We start from the raw sequence: 16,696 nt of genomic DNA, 5'->3' as shown, positions 1-16,696 counted from the left end.
TTTATTAGGTTTGTTTGCAATTATTATGTTTGTTTGGTTGGGAAGTGTTGGCCAGTGTTTACATTGATGCAAAATAACAAGCTAAATATACATATATATGCAACACTTTAACTATGATGGAACTTATCACTATCAAGGGAGAGAAAAGAAACCTAACAGCAGTTTGACTAGACTACACATACCTAGAGCATAGTCAAAGGAGAGTCATTGCAAAGGGATAGAACATTTATGGCCAGAGCTGGCATTCCTGACAAATGAGCAGCCTCATCAGCGCTGGCAAACATCAAAGGCTGTGTAAGCTGAGCTGAACGGCATTGGCACTGGCCGGAAGGGTCATTATTAGCATCAGCAATAGACCTCGACTGCGATATGCTGGTTGGCTTTCTAATGTTCACTTCAGGCATGGCCAGCATTTCCGGTATTTGAAGTCAGTCAGGCCAGAGAGCAGCTGCCTTCAGCGTGGCTCGCGGTTGGCAAGAGCTGAGCGGAAGCTGCACCAGCAAACCAGTTCAACTAAGCCCAATGATTGGCTTGTTATTCCATTTTTTGCGGATATTTTGCCGTTTGCCTTGACTGAACACATACAAAAAAAATTCAAATTCTGAAACTCCTTTTACCAACTCTATTTAAACAGCTTAAAATTAACATTTCTCTCTCTGTCCCTGTGCCTTTGCATACATTTAATATAATTTATATTCATAGGAAAATTTGTATTGCTTTACATTTTAATTAACCGCAGAGTGGCAAAATAAATGACAAAATATCGGATGCTGTCTGCGTCTCTGACAGCTGCAAATGATTTTTCATGACACAAAATAATGAAAATAAATAAAGTTTGTTCATTTTTTTTTTATGTAATTTAATATTAATATATATTTAATTGGCAATTGTTTGTTTGTAATTATTTCAATTTATTGAAAGCTTTAAACTGTTTATTCCGAGAGCCGAATTAACAGTAATTGCATTGATTAGTTGAAATCATGCGTTTAATTAATGATCATCAAATATATTTTTATTGGCAATCGTAGAGCAGTAATATATTATTGGTAAATTAATGTTTACTGAAATATATGTATATATATACCTTAATATACTTTCAACTGAGAATCAAAAAACTCATTGAAATATTTACACAATTTCGACAACAAACAATTAAAACTAAACATATTACAAATTATTAGTAAATAGATTTTCGATCTCTATAACAATTTAATTAGTCCTCACACATGTCTTACTCTTAAGCAAGTTGAGCACTCTAACACTTGATTAAACATTTTATAGCTTGAGAAAACTCCAGTTTAGTTCTCATAGAAAATTATCAAATTAATTTGTAGTTGTTGGCCATATCCATGTGGAGTACGCAAATGCGATAGAATCAATAGGCCATTGGGAGCAAACACAAAACACAAGCTGAATGTAATTGGACAGGGCTTATGGACTGCATAACGGATTTTCATTTAACCAATTTCTAGATAGACGCACACATGTATGCACTTACGCAAATGCTCATTAGTCGGCAGGTAGTAGTAGTTGCAGCCGAACAAATGAACATGGACCAATTATTAAATTATAATACAGCCCGTTCAAGCAGCAGCAGTGCGCTGGGGCTGAAACATCTCAAAGTTTGGCCGGCCGAATAATTAAGTTAGAGCACAGAGAGGGCAGGGAATGGAATAATATACATAAACACAGACATGTCCTGCAGGCCAAGCACAGGCAATGGAAATCCAACCATTCAACAATCTAAAATCCATGCTTACCCTGGGCCCACTCCTATCGCGCTCCTACAGCTCACAAATGGATTTTTGGCTGGCTTCCGGTAAAAAATCAGCGGCATATCCTGTGTGGCAAGTGCACTAAATGTTGCCCCGTTAACAGTCCCTTGACACGCATGTCGACATGCGAAATAGCGAAACTGTTTCTATTTGAATATTCAACTCCCCATAATCCCCTCCCCCCCTATACGGCTTAAGCCTGTCACGCGCTATAACTGACACTAACATATAATTGGTAAGCATATCCTCGGCAAATTCAATTTATATTACTTTCCACACACTGAAACTGTTAGATAGTGAATACATTTCCGCTATTCTGCTTATCCATTACCTGTCCAAATTGTCAAGGTGTTGAATATGCTATTATAAATAAGGATTTGTTTAGCCGGAGTTGAAAGAGTTCTGACAGCTGAGATGAAAGCAAGTTGAGAGCTTGATTATAATATAGAATAAGAATTTAAATATAAGAGATTTGATATTTAAGAATTATTAATATACTATAATTAGCACATATTTCTGGTTATATTTAAAAAAAAAAAAAAAATTTAGGCTTTGTTTTCTTTAATTTAACAATTTTTTTTTTTTTTTAAGTTTATTTCGAATTTTATTTTGATATATTTATACCCATTTATATATAGTATATTTTATTCCTCGCAAGTACTCTGTCATATTATAAAAAAAACACAAGATCAAAGATTTGATATATATTTTAATTCATATTCGTTTGTCTGGAACATTGTTCAGATCTTGTCACAACTCTTTAATACACATATTCTCTGCGTGCTCGCATGCGTTTCGGCAAATAAAACAAGGTAAATTTTAATTGAACTATCGAGAAGTGTCTGAAACTCATCGATAATTTCGTACTTTCAATTTGTAATGGACGAAGTATACACCTAGTCGCGACTCAATGCCAGCTGCACCAATGGCAGTACCTTAATGGACGATAAATCTGCCAAAATAGCCTCGATGCTATCAAGTGAAGACACCTGCATGATGCTATCCTTGCGAAAGCTCAATATAATTATGGCAAACAGCGGCAGAATCTCTAAGCTATCAAACCCAAGTATCTGCGGGGGAGAACAATCAGATGAACAATCGAATGGACGATGGCTTAGGCAAAGGCTTACCAAGTCCCACAAAACTAGCAATTGATCCGGTGGCAAGTGACCCGAGAAGCCACGCATAAGCCATTTGAATACAACTCGGAGTCTAAGAAGAGAAAATGCTGAAGTTACAAATAGATTTCAGTGCCATATCAGTGCCATACTTACGGCTGTATCTGAAGTTCACGAAAGTGCGACCACAGCTGAGGCTCGTAGGTCTGCAGCAGCTTCTCGAACAGCAGGCACAGGCTGACGATGCCCTGCGGATGCGTATTGATCGTGGTCAGTCGATGGCAGTACCGTATGTAGAAGGCACGAAATGTATAGTACAGGCTCACGGGCGAATCGAACAGATAGCAAAAGGGTGCGGCAAACATGCAGATGCCATGGAACGGCACCACGCCCGACGGCGGACCCTCGTAGGTCTTGCCCTTCACCGGGAATGTTTCATACTCCACACAGTTGGCGATCTCCGTGTCACGCGAGAAGCACAATAGCACCTGATACAGTACGTCCTCGAATACGAAATACTGGTCATCATTGGACGCCGTCAGCTGTATGTCCTTGAAGACGAGCTTGTCGACAATGTGATCGGTGGTCCAAACGCTGTTTCGCAGCTTCTGCCAGTTCTCAATATCCTGTTGGGATGAGCATGAGTTCGTTAAGTTAAGGATTGAGGAGAGAAGAGGGATAAAGAAATCCTTCACCAACGTCTAACTAAAAATTAGTGTGCCTCTATTATATGCGCAACGCCTATTTAAGTGCTTCAAATATCTATAAACTTAATCCTTTAGCTGCCCTCAAAATTAGATTAAGGCTAACTGAAATTTAATAATATACTTATGCCGCCTGCGCATGCGAATAATTGGGCTAATAAATTGTTATGAAAATTAAAATGAACTCACAAAATCGTGCAGCTTGCTGTCGAGCACAGCCGCCCAAAGGGCTCCGCGATAGGGAGCCGGCGTGGCGCCCTTCTTCAGGTACTGCTGGCACATGGGAGCAAGCTTGCTGTCCAGGATGCGCTGGCACTGAACCGCCAGATCGTGCACGCCGTAAGGATCGTTGCGCAACAGATCCGCATAGTGCGTGCGCAGCTCAAACAGATTCTTCACAGGCAGCGCAATATGTGAGAACTCCCATTGGGGAATTTGACTAAAAATAAACAAGAATATAATAAAGTGCAATACATTGATCTACTCTTAATTTTAAGCACTTACTCGTTGTTTTCGTTGGGTCGCGAGGGTCCCTTGAGCGATAGCAAGACCTCCAACAAATCCTTGGGCGCATAGACCGGACGATAGTTGGCCAGATCTATCGAATCACATATTAGCTATAGCTTAACCGATATGTATTATATATATCGCCTACCCATATTGTAGTTGCTCAGCTCATTCCATTTGGCAATGAAATCCTCACGATCTGCGCTAATGCGCGGCTGGCCATGCAGCGGCACTTTCAGTTCTCCACACATGGCGTTTAGACTCTTTCGCACACGGCGATCCCACAGGACGCCAGCACGCTTCAGGTAGCTCAACGGATCGCTCTGTGACGATTTCTAAGTAAAACGAGAAGAAATACTTAAGGTAAAGGTGCTCTAACTCTCTCAGCTCTCTCGCACTCACCGGCGTCAGTCTCGCATCTGGTACTTCGATCTTCTTTAGGCGACTGCGCACCAAATTGAATATCATATTGCGTATTTCTGTCTCCAGGCCCGCCGCCTTGATGGCGTCCTCCAGCGTGTTGCGCATATCGTTCTTATCGACGCTGGGACTGGCAACCAGACGCTGCAGTTCATTGTAGATGGGCTCATAACACTTGGTATTCTTGATGGCAGCAATTAGTTTAGCTGTCATATGGTGTATACTACTATCCTGCAGCTCCTCCATATCTGCTACTCGACGCTCTCGTCCGCTTAGACTCTATGTGTGAATGTGCGCTTGCTGCCGTTCCTATAAAGCCGAAAACATTGGCGCATCGAACAGTCGCTTGATTTCTATCGATCAAACTTCCGTCGCCTGTTTTGATTTCCATTTATGTGTACGTGCACGTGTATATGTATTTATGTATGTGTATTTATACACGAATACACATACCTCAACTTGTAGGCGAAACAAAGCCTTTCAAATGCTTCCTAGTTACGGAATGCAACCACTTGTTTGGCAGCTTCGCTTCCTCGCAACGGACACACCCCGAAGCCTGACGGCCCTCTGCAACCACAGAGCCATTGGCAACGTCAATTGCAAACGTTTAATTAAACTGTTCGAAAACCCAATTTTCGCTGACACCTCAATTATTAATCAACAAATCTTGACAAATTTCTCAAATTACACTTTTTACATTTATTATGTAACTCTACATATTTAATTAATATATTATACTAATTTCAGAATTTTATTGAAACTCAATTTTAATTTAACAAATATTTTTTTTAAGTTTTTTTTTTTTTTTTTTTTTTTTTGATAAAAAAAAAATAAATAAATAAAATAAAAATATGTAATATCATCTAAGAAACAATAAAAATTGTTTTAAATAAAGTTTGATAAATTAATTAAATCATGAAAAAAATTATTATTTTTTATTTTTTTTATTTTTAATTTATTTTATTTTAACTAGCCCAATAGCTAATTTGAGTACAGATTCTTTTTTATTTTTTATTTTTTCTAAAAAATATAATTGAATATTTTTTTTTTTTTTTAAAAAAATTTATATTGTTTGTAGTCTTAATTAAAAGGCCCTAATTTTCTAAATAAAACTAACCTAAAACTTGTTTTACAAACAAGACAAATTTTTATTCATCTTTGAAAAGAACACACAGTAAAGATCGCTATGCGAAACTAAGAGCTAAAATAGTCTGTGCTACGCTGATCCCACACCGAAGAGCGATATCTATTATTTTGATAATTATTGTCTATGTATGTTGTTGGTTGCCATGGTTGCCACGCCCACAGCGTGTAATTGGAATAAGGGCTCAAGTGTTGTTCATAAGTTCCTTTATTCCATTGCCTTGATGTTGGGAATGTTCGCGTATTCCATTTTCATGCTTAAACACGGCTTAGTAAAAACGTAAGTTCATAGACATGGAGTATATATGATTGTAAGAGCATATGCACATATCAGCTTACTCCAATCCTGCTATCCATGTATAATGCAAAAAACTCTCCTTAAAGTTGAAAATCGAGACGATTGGGAGCAATAATTATAATAAGTGCAAAATGAAAAGGAAAATATCACATTTGCATATCTTTGAATGGTGCTAAATATTACATATATACTATCTAAGGTCAAAGCAATCAAAAATAAACTTAGGCACAAAAACTAAATAAATAAAATCAACAAAACTTTATTGATTAAAATCACGTTTTAAGCAATACATTCTTTGGTCATCCTTAGACACAGGAGCGTGCAGCAATCCTCGGCATAACGACAAGAAGCTCCCCCTCTCTTACAGTGTTGTTTCATGTTAGCGGATCGAAAAGACTATAAGATCTGTTAAATTATTATTATTGTTATTTTATATTTGATATGAATTAACTCTACCTTTGTCACATTTTTCATTGGAGGTACTACGATATTTTTCAATGTGTTATATCTCCAGACAAAATGATCAAATTGCGCTTTGTTTCTTTTCTCACTCAGAGCACAGTACAGTCCGAAGACAATTACGAACATAATTATTGAAACTTTCATTTTGAGTTGTAATTTTTCACTGAATAGAAAGCTTGTTCTGTTGAGCTTATATAGGTGGCTAGAGACTTCTGATAAAACATATGTGAGAAAATTAAAGTGTCTTAATGAACGACTTTTTATAGCGCATTTAGTTAATGTCAATGTAAAAAATTTGTTTAAAGCCTAACGACTTTTTATTTAATATATTTAAGATAAAACAGATTTCGCTGAAGAGCAATTGAAATAGGTTTTTTTTTTACCATCTTGAAGCAACGGTACAGCTTTCTATAAAAGGGCCAGAAATTGTTGATCTCTAGTTAGTATAAGAAACAATTTCAATGGACAAACAATGAAATCTTTCAAAATTATTCTATTTGCTGTGCTGGGTCTGATGCTGTTTGTAGACGCAAGGCGCTTCAGGTCGACCACATACAAAATGCTTCCATGGAAACCAATAACAACACCCAAACCCATAGTGATGAATCTTTCAAAGGACTTGTCAAGAGTAAAAGAGAACTGCAAATTGTTTTGTTATTATCTTATCTAACACCGTAATATCTCTCCTAATTACTGATTCGCAGGCTCAACGCATAGAGCTGAGCGATCATTGCAAAGCCAGCGGCATGGAATGCCGAATCGCCGAGGAATGTTGCAATTTAAAGTGCGCGATTGCGAATCATAAGTGTATCGAGTTGTTAAACCCCGATGATATATTGGCTCCGAACATATATGGTATATGAGTATTGTACTTGATATATTTATGAGAATATTTTTATATATTAAGATAAAGCTGAGCTTCATATATAATATAAATCATGTAGAGTAATCAGAAATATAAATAAATATAAAATAAAATGATTCGCTATCTTACGTTCTATATTTAATTCGATTATACGGAGCAGCAAACGATTCAAGTGATCGCCTGGTGTGAGCTGAATAAAAACAAAAAAAATAATTATTCTGATGAGTCTTCTATTTTAGACAATAGTTCTAGTGCAATTGTATATTGAGACATGGGATTAGCAGACAAAGTATAATATGTATCATGATTAGGTAATGTATTTTAATTTTACAAAATCTATAAAAAAAAAAAATAATATACGACAAATATTAAATTAAATTTTATTATTTATAAAATATATTATTAAGATAAAAATGATATAAATATATATTATATAATTACATATATGTATATTTATTTTAATATGGAATTTATATTCTTTTATATGAAATGAAATTCTAAATTCTTTATTAAAATAAATTATATATAATTTAACTAATCATAAAATAAATGTAACTAATAATATAAATATATGTTAGCACAGTTATAAATCATATATAATTTTATACACATTTATTATAATATGGAATTTAGATACATATATTTTTTTATTTAATATAAATATAAATTATATATAATTTAACTAATATTTGTTCAATTAGGGCCAGAAGTGAGTACACCTCTTGTAACGCTTCACACATTGCTGAGTGCAACACTCCTCAGCGTATAGACACCTTTGGTGCACCTTCTTGCAACTGGCCTGCATGCTCTCCTTTTGAGCCTAGAAAAAATTGAGGTTAGCCAATACAGTTAATTAAATATTTAATAGACAATAACTTTACCAGGCTTAGATTGTTAGAGGGTTCCATAATGAGGTGCTGCAATGTCTTAAGCTTATTCGTCGGAGTCTTTACCAACGGCTCAGTGAAGTTTGCATTTTGTAGAAAAATCCAACAGTAGAATATGCCTAGAAATCGATGCATTTCATCAATTGCCAGTTCTCTGATTGAGTGCAATCGACAATTAATGAAAGCTTTTATAGTCGACAGGCAGAGCATGCAATAGCTCTGTGTTTCAAAACACATGTGGGAAGAAGCAGTTGCTTCGCTATCGCTTCATTATGTATTCAAGTGGCTCTACTTTAGTAATAAGATATTTTACTTATATTATGAATGCCAATCTGCAAATTTGACTGCTAAATAATCAGTCAGGACCGAAAGACCGCAAGATTATAAAATAAATGTTAACGATGAGCCATGATATATATTTTATATAATTTATACATCTATCTGCAACCTTCTCTAGTTTTATTGTCTTTTTTCTGTTTTAAATAATAAAAAATTGGGAGTACCTTAATTTGTAATATTATATTTTTATATTTTTATATAATATTTATTTTTTATAAAAGATTTATTTTAAATAATTTCATACTTTAATACTTTTTGTATTATAATTATTATTTTTTCTAAATTCACATAAGGATGATCTTGAAATCTACATCCTGTATAGCCGGGAAGATAAATTTAATGTGATATTTATGAACTTCAGTTTTTTAAATTTAAATATTAAGGCGTATCGTCGACTTGATCAAGAACATATACTTAATGGGGTCTGCCTCCTTCTGCCTGTTATACCCTGAATTCCCATTTTCAATGGGTTCAGCGTATAAAAACCCAACTCTTTCGTGCAGATCCAAAAACCAATATTGTCAGCTAGATATCTTTCCTGTGTTTCTTGTCCCTTTCTCTTATATGTATTACAATCAACTGAGTTATTTCAACAGCATTCATAATTTAATAATTCATAGTTTTCCTATAACTGCCAGCTTTGATATACGCCAATTGGTGTTGATACAGAGAATTAAAAACTCAATAAATTAACTTAAATTATATTTACTATTACTTAGTAGCCACTTTAAGCGTTATCATCATTAGCAGTTGTTTAGTAAGTACAAATGTCCACGTTTTTGCCAAGCGGACAACCAAATTGAATCAGCATCCACTAAGAGGAGAACACACATAAATTTGCAGCAACACTGTGTGTAAATTGTGCATTATTTATTTGTTTGTGGCTGTTGCCAGCTGGCGAATTTATGTGCTGCACTTGTTACTCATACGACACGTTGTACGCTGAACGTTGGCCATGTGCGTAGTGCAAGACAAATCGATTTCACTGCGCTGTGACATTTGGGTTTTCTCCTCTTTTATTCAGCGTTAATTTATTGAGCACTTATTTATGCCCAAGATGGAAGAAAGACCAGAATAACTGGGAATTAAATTAAGTTGAATGGAAAGATATTTGAAACTTAGTTAAATATAATATTAAATTAATTTAAAAAAATTCAAAATAAAATCAAAAATATTAAGATTAAAATCTTTAAAAAATATATTATATATAATATTATTAATATATATTAAGATTACATCTCTTATTTTATTAACTAAATAAAATTCAAATTATCTTGTTCCGTATATATGTTATCTATAATTATATTTCAATATATCTTATATCATATATTATTTATATATGTATGTTTATCATAATATAACAAAATAAATATGATATAAGTCAGAGCTTGTTGCTTGGTGTGGCTGCAGCAAGTTGAATGCAACATGCTTGAATCAGCTGCTAGCCAAGAACTTTTATCATATGTTGATTTAAGATCTATCATTCTGCTAAAGCCAAGCTTCAATATACTCGGAATGCAAGCTTTCAATATTATATATTCGACACTTAAATAATTACATTATGTAGGTTTTCACATTCAATTTTATTTATAAAAAAGGAAGCATAATCATATACTCTTAGTTTCAATACTCCATTTACTTAGTTATATTGAATACATATTTTAATTCACCCAGAAACCCCTAGTTATATATACTGCATGCATACATACATTACGTATATACATACTTGTATGTCCATTAATTTCCAAATTCCAAAAATTGAAAATTATGTTTGTATAAATCTATTTTTTTTTTTTTTTTTTTTCTTCACAATAATCCTCATCAACATTTTTTACCAATCATATTTTCTGATCTTGTTCAACTACTAATTTATCTGCTCAATCGTATATAATGTCAAGTTTCATAGGCTTCTGCAGCTTTAAAAGCAAGAAAAAGTCACATGCAAACAGATTTTCTCAATTCTCTAATCCTTTGAACATATCTCGTATAATGATTAAACACAGCTACGTTTAAGAACAGACTCCAATGGAAATCTTTTGCCCTGTATTTTCCACAGAGTCCCCAGCAAAGGAACGAGACTTGTTGCCTATGCCCACATAGTTGCAAAGTTACAAGGATATGTAATTAAGGGCCTGACAAGCAGCTTCATTAACAATTCTCTCTCTATCTGCAGCAGCAACAAATGCCTTCATATCCTTTTTGGCTAGTGTAGGGAATCTAAAGGAGTTGTGCCATTCGAACACATGCCCGAGCTGGTCAGCACGTTTGAGTTACAGTTACAGCTGCAGGTAAGCCTATAGCCACGTCCTAGCTGGCTAACATGTCCTGTGCATGTCCTGTGGCCAGCCATGCAGAAGCCAGTCATGCAAGCTAAGCATGCCACAAGAATCCTTAGACTTCGTGGATTGAATTAAACTCACCAAGCATTTTAAATATGCAGATCAAAGTATCCTGTGTGCCGCAGTGGCAACTCGTGTGTGTCCTCTGTCCAGGCGAACCAGACAACTGCTCACAAATAAGTAATGCGAATCGAATCAGTTAAGCGTGTGTTAAACGAGGCTTAGCATTTCAATTGGAAACTATTTACATTATCTATTCATTTTAAATCATTGCAAATTATTTACAATTGCAATTTATTTGCATTATCTTCATTTGTTTTGACAACTTAACTATTTGGTATACTAAAGAAAAGATTTAAAATTTTGTATATATACTCTTAAGGCAGACAACTAGATATATATATTTCAAATAATCAAATTCTATTTTAATTTAGTTATTAATTCAACCATATTCTTTATTTATGGCATTGTTCTTCTTCTACAATTTCTCTGGAACTTATTGACTTTCAAGAGTTTTAAATCTTAAGCTTAACTCTCAACTTTATCCATTTCACTTTTTAGTTAACAAAATTATGGCCACTTCCTTGCCTTGTACGTAGTTTGCCTATAAAATTTCAGTCGATTTAATTTCATTTAATTTACATATTTCTATAGCTGACACTCACACACACTTTGTCCTCACATTGTTGTTTGTCTCTCAAAGGATGTAGCAAGGGTGTGTGTGACGTGGCATGGAATGTTTTAAAGGCTGAAGAAACTGTCTATCCGCATGAAAGAATTGTGTTGATTTTCAGCAATAAATACCCTTCACGAATGGGCTCTAGTAGGTAGCATAAATAGGCAGTTGGCGAATATTAATTATAATATATAATTGCTGCTAGGTTTAGTCGAAGTTTTGAATTCAATATTTAAAATTTTCTAAAGTAATTTAATAATTAACTTCAACACTCTTCAAAATAAGCTTATTATCAAATTATCGACTATTATCGATATTTAAAATTGGGATGAGTTATCGAAAAAATGTCATAGACTATTACTACGTAAGGTATACCTTTAAAATATGACGTTCATAGGAAAGTTCATTGACAGACGGACAGATCAAGAAGACTAAAGCGAGGAGGTACGTCTCCTTCTGCCTGTTTTTTATTATTTTTGTATGATTGTGTAACTTTTTAAAAGTTATTATATATTATAATATGTAAAGTCACTGAAATATATGATTTTTTTTATAAAATTTCAAAGTGGAAAATTTTTTGTTTTTATCTATTTTTATAAATATTATATATTTTTATTACAATTTCCACTATAATTTTTTATTTATTTATTTTATTGTTTTTTTTTTTATATTTTATATATTTTTTTTTTTAATTTTATTTATTTTTTTTTTTTTATATGATATTTACTGATATAGCAATTTCATGCATTTAATTGCCTTGTTCAACTAAATTAAATCGAAACGATATTGAAATTTACGATAGTTTGCCAAGTTTGCTTTTTAACAACAGCTCATGGTTAAAACATTTTATTGCATTTGTTATAAATTCAAATTTTCTGTTCGTCTGCTACAATAAAAAGTGGTCGATGTCTGTATTCAATGTAGATTTTTTATTCGATTTTAGTTTTTATTTGTGGTGTTTTTTTTTTTTCTTGTTCTTTCTATTCTCTCTCTTCCAAAATAAATGCACAAAATTCCCAGCACATATTGATAATATATATCTGATAGTGCAATATAAGTCGACTGAACCTCTTTATGGAGATATACCCTTTAACTAAATCTAAGCTATAGCAAAAAACATGACATACATTTCTTAAACATATACATTTCAATCCCAACGAACTTTAAAGAACAAATCTAAACACTCAATTTCTCACTTTAAGACATGCAACGCCGAACAACCTGTAATTGATTGTGGCTTATCGCAGGATACTAAATACAAATCTTAACTCGACAGAGAGTCAAATGTGACATCATGAAAATTCGTTGCGAGGACTTAGCACAAATTACAGACATAAAAGTCGCACCCAAAGATTATCGTAAACTTTTACAGCAACCCAAAAAATGAGAAGAAGAAAAAAGGAAGCAACAAGAAAAGGCACAAACAGAGCACAAATGAAACGAAATAAAGATTATTTTCGATTTGTGGTTAACACACAGAGAGTAAGAGAGCGCGATAGAGAGAGAGAGAGAGAGAGAGACGCACATGTGCCCAAGTACCCTGGGCTATGCATTCATGTATTTACCATTGATTAGAGTTAAGCAAATTGCAAGTGACATGTCAACAATGGGATTGCATGGGAGCACATGAACATTTATGGGGCGGTTCTCTGCGATGAGCAGGCACAGAAAAAGAAGGCTGCATTATGTATGTACATACATATGCATATATATATATTAACGAAAGAGTCATCATTAACAGGAACAATGCCTAACATCCTCTCGGTTCGGTTAGCCTCAACGATTGCCAGTTGGCATTACAAGCACTTCCGGTTTCAAGGCAAGGAATCACAAGCCTTCTCAAATGCCTTTCAGCTGTTGAGCAACAAGAACAACATGAAAGTTGTAAAAGCAACAAATTGCAATTGCAACTAGTTATGAAACATGTATGCCTAGCGGATATATAAGCACTGAGTGTTTAATATTTAGACATTTACTCAATATTATCAATCACTCAATAATCAGACTCGAATTTTGCCACTCGCTAAAGAAAAAATTAAATATTAAAATAACGCTAAGTTTGGTGTTTTTTCGGTTTCTATATAATTTTGGTTAATTATGTTAAATATACTGTTGATATATGTATGTATGTTGATATATGTATGTATACCTCATCGAAAAGTTAATTATTCAATCTATAATTTAGCATTTACACTTTTTTATTTTTAATTAATATTATATGTTTTATAGGAGTTTGAAGCTCAAAAATAAAAAACCGAATAATAATGCTACTCACTGTACGTATCGACGTATTTATATCTTATTACTATCTTATTAGTAGCTTTTGATTTGCCTGGTTAATTTAGTACCTGTTATGCTTTCAACCCTCATCTCAGCATCTTGAAATCCCAATTTGCCTGCAAGTGAGAATTACTTAACAAGTTTCTATTTGTTTGCCACGCCTAGCCTAAAGCTAAACAGCAGCACATATACATACATATACATTTTAAAGAGAACTTTTGTAGAGCTACATATATTGTTACGCGCTTCTGGTTGGCGACGTCAAAAGTAAACTACGCTCTCCGTGTGCACAAAGAGCTGATTGCACCATGCACTCTATAGGCATTCTCCTGCTCCAGCTGGAGCTGCGCTGGCTGTGCTGCATCCTTTGGCACTGTTTTTTGTCATGTGCACTTTCCGTGCAAAATATATCAAGCTGCAGATGGAGCTGACAGCTTCAAGAAGAATTAAACTACTTTGCTCGTTTCCAGCTCACAAAACAAACGTTCATCATGCTTGTTCGTAAGATAAAAGGAAGTATATGGGTGTATATCTATTTGTTAGGGACTCTTATACTTGGTAATTATAACGAATGCTACTGTATATACAGATGTGAGAAATCTGTATATAATACTAGAAAGTTCAAAGAATTATAGATTTTAAACTTATATATATACATATGTATATATATATATATATATATATATGTTCATATATATGCATATATATAAAGTTATAAATACAGTAGAGTCCAACGTTCAAGGGACCGTCTTCTTACATGGAAGATTATATAAGTTTGCTCATATAAGTTTATCTGGGCAACAGAATTTTCCTATATATAGTCGGATTCTACTGTAGTTTTTTTGTCGTCTTCTATATATTAATCATAGAATTTGTCAGTTATCTCTGACTTTAATACTTTTAAAGCTAATACAATCAAGTTTCATTTGTTAAATAAAAATTAGTTTGTTAAGAAAGAGTGAAACCAAGCGCTTTTATAAATAGAGTATTTTTACTTAAGTTATTCATTCGGCTATTCGATCTGCTCTACATTTCGCAGTTATACCAATTTAACTCTACAAATTTAACTTTAGTCCACACACATCATGCACACATTCACACATACAAACCTTCACACACGCCCACTCATACACACGCACGCCCCTCGCCGCACTTTTTCTGGCCTCTTGAAGACGCCGCCAACCGCGACGCATTCACAAAAAGTTGCCACACAGAAAAACAAACACTGCAAAAACCGAAGACAGCCAGTGAAAAATGTGAAAATGAAGGCGGAAAGTACCAAAAGAAAAAAGAAGAAAAAGAACAATAAAAGGCAGAAAAAGTGGAATGAAGATGAACAGAGCGAGGAAAACAGAATTCGCACACGCAAAAGGATTCCACACTTCACTCTGGCCTAACCAAAGTAACTTATGCGCTTCGCCAACTTTTCAAGTTTGCTGCATATGAGAGGAGTTATGCGGCTGCCCGACGCTAGATGGCGCCTGTGGGCACATTCAGTGCAAGGACAATGACAGAGCAAAGGAAATTTGCTCTAAAGGGAGGAATGACAGGGAATGGAAAAATGCAAGAAGCCAGCTCAAATCGGAAAAACAAATTTGTGCAAACGGAAAAGCCAAAAATTAGACCACAATAATAAAGAGAATAATAGTGTGCCCAAAGCGAAAACAAAATTAAATGTTAATCATTCAGCAATTGCCGATAGTTTAATTAAATTCCTCTAATTTAAATGCGAAAAGTTAGAATTGAATATTTACTCTAGTTGAGACTGCTCGTTTGAGAGATTCCCTGAACCCTATGAAGCGCTGATATTCCAATAATTATTCGCTGACGAACAGCGCTAGATAAACTCAGCTTGTCGCCCTGATCATATGTACATGCTTTATAATATATATATGTATGTATGTATATACCTAATGGGCTCTGCCACGCCTCCTGCTGGGCCAGACAGGCGACAGCGCGAAGAGCGTCAAGTGCCACAGTTTGTGGCACACTATATGCGGCAAGAGTGGCTCACATTGTTGACCAAACGAGCGCGTTGCAACGTTCTAATGGGCTGCCAGTGGAGCTTGAACATGTCCGCATGTCTGCCTTATTCAAATGCAACAAGTGCAGCAAAAGTTGCTGTCATCTCGTTGCATAAATATGACGTATATTTACTGAAAACAAATTTCTATTAAATTTGACTGTGGACAGAAAGAAGGCGTAACTTTAGCAATTCATGTAATTTTTTAAATTAAATTAAAGTTGAAAAACTAAAATTGTTTAATTTAAATTCAATAATTTTCAATTCAAATTTTTTTTTTTTTTTTTTTTTTTATTTAAGTTTCAGGTAAAGCTCATTCGATTTCGTTTATAACTTTTTTTGTAACAAAATTTCAAATCATTTTGTTGTCCAGTGTAATCTAAACGAACTTCCTGACAGCTATGTTTCCTGATTTTTGCAAATTTCGCAATATGAAACTTAAAATCGTTTCTTTGCTGCCCCATCAATTTTAACAATTCAATCGAATTTGTTGTTTACAAAGAGGCCGAGGCCATCTAGCGTGCTAAAAATAAATAATCGAGCAAAGTGTAGTCTAGCACATATACAAACATACATTTACATATATATATATATATATATATATATATATATATGCGTATTGCATAATGTGCCGGACCAGCAGCCATGGATGAATAAATGTCAAACATTTTGCTACGCATCATTGCCACTTTCCGCCCAATTTTCCGGATATGAGAGTGTTTACGTGCGGTGTACGCACGAGTTCCTTTTTTAATCAAGTGGACAGGCGATTTATGTGTGATGTTTATGTGTGCTCTGCCTACAGCTGGCAACAGATCAACGACAGTTTGCCAAACAATTCAAATTCAATTCAAACATCA

The 16,696-nt window shown here is 34.3% G+C and overlaps 3 protein-coding genes and 1 long non-coding RNA gene across 5 annotated transcripts; 1 reads left to right on the top strand and 3 right to left on the bottom strand.

The window, feature by feature from the left end:
* Positions 1-2,466: 2,466 nt before the first annotated feature.
* On the bottom strand, positions 2,467-4,931 carry LOC6577775 (TBC1 domain family member 19). The gene is made up of 7 exons (XM_002003678.4): positions 4,507-4,931; positions 4,253-4,439; positions 4,102-4,195; positions 3,787-4,036; positions 3,050-3,519; positions 2,906-2,987; positions 2,467-2,845 (listed from the first exon to the last, which is right to left on the bottom strand). The coding sequence occupies exons 1-7, from the start codon at positions 4,768-4,770 to the stop codon at positions 2,672-2,674; spliced, it is 1,521 nt and encodes a 506-aa protein (XP_002003714.1). The 5' UTR covers positions 4,771-4,931; the 3' UTR covers positions 2,467-2,671.
* Positions 4,932-6,208: 1,277 nt separating this feature from the next.
* Positions 6,209-6,577, bottom strand: LOC116803987. Of its 2 annotated transcripts, none has more exons than XR_004364033.2 (2): positions 6,422-6,577; positions 6,209-6,370 (listed from the first exon to the last, which is right to left on the bottom strand). It is a non-coding gene; the product is annotated as an uncharacterized LOC116803987 (long non-coding RNA). The 2 variants fall into 2 exon arrangements; XR_004364032.2 differs by having other exon boundaries at positions 6,209-6,361.
* Positions 6,578-6,881: 304 nt separating this feature from the next.
* On the top strand, positions 6,882-7,340 carry LOC26527336. Its single transcript, XM_015165814.3, has 2 exons — positions 6,882-7,055; positions 7,132-7,340. Exons 1-2 carry the CDS (start codon positions 6,900-6,902, stop codon positions 7,288-7,290), a joined length of 315 nt encoding a protein of 104 aa, XP_015021300.2. The 5' UTR covers positions 6,882-6,899; the 3' UTR covers positions 7,291-7,340.
* A 575-nt stretch (positions 7,341-7,915) lies between these two features.
* On the bottom strand, positions 7,916-8,330 carry LOC26527551. Its single transcript, XM_015165813.3, has 2 exons — positions 8,174-8,330; positions 7,916-8,112 (listed from the first exon to the last, which is right to left on the bottom strand). The coding sequence occupies exons 1-2, from the start codon at positions 8,312-8,314 to the stop codon at positions 7,990-7,992; spliced, it is 264 nt and encodes an 87-aa protein (XP_015021299.1). The 5' UTR covers positions 8,315-8,330; the 3' UTR covers positions 7,916-7,989.
* Between the last annotated feature and the right edge of the window lie 8,366 nt (positions 8,331-16,696).

The sequence above is a fragment of the Drosophila mojavensis genome, unplaced genomic scaffold (genome assembly GCF_018153725.1).
Source record: "Drosophila mojavensis isolate 15081-1352.22 unplaced genomic scaffold, ASM1815372v1 contig_49, whole genome shotgun sequence".
Classification (NCBI taxonomy): Eukaryota; Metazoa; Arthropoda; class Insecta; order Diptera; family Drosophilidae; genus Drosophila; species Drosophila mojavensis.
Note: the sequence above shows the minus strand (reverse complement) of the source record. Positions and strands in the feature narration are given on the sequence as shown.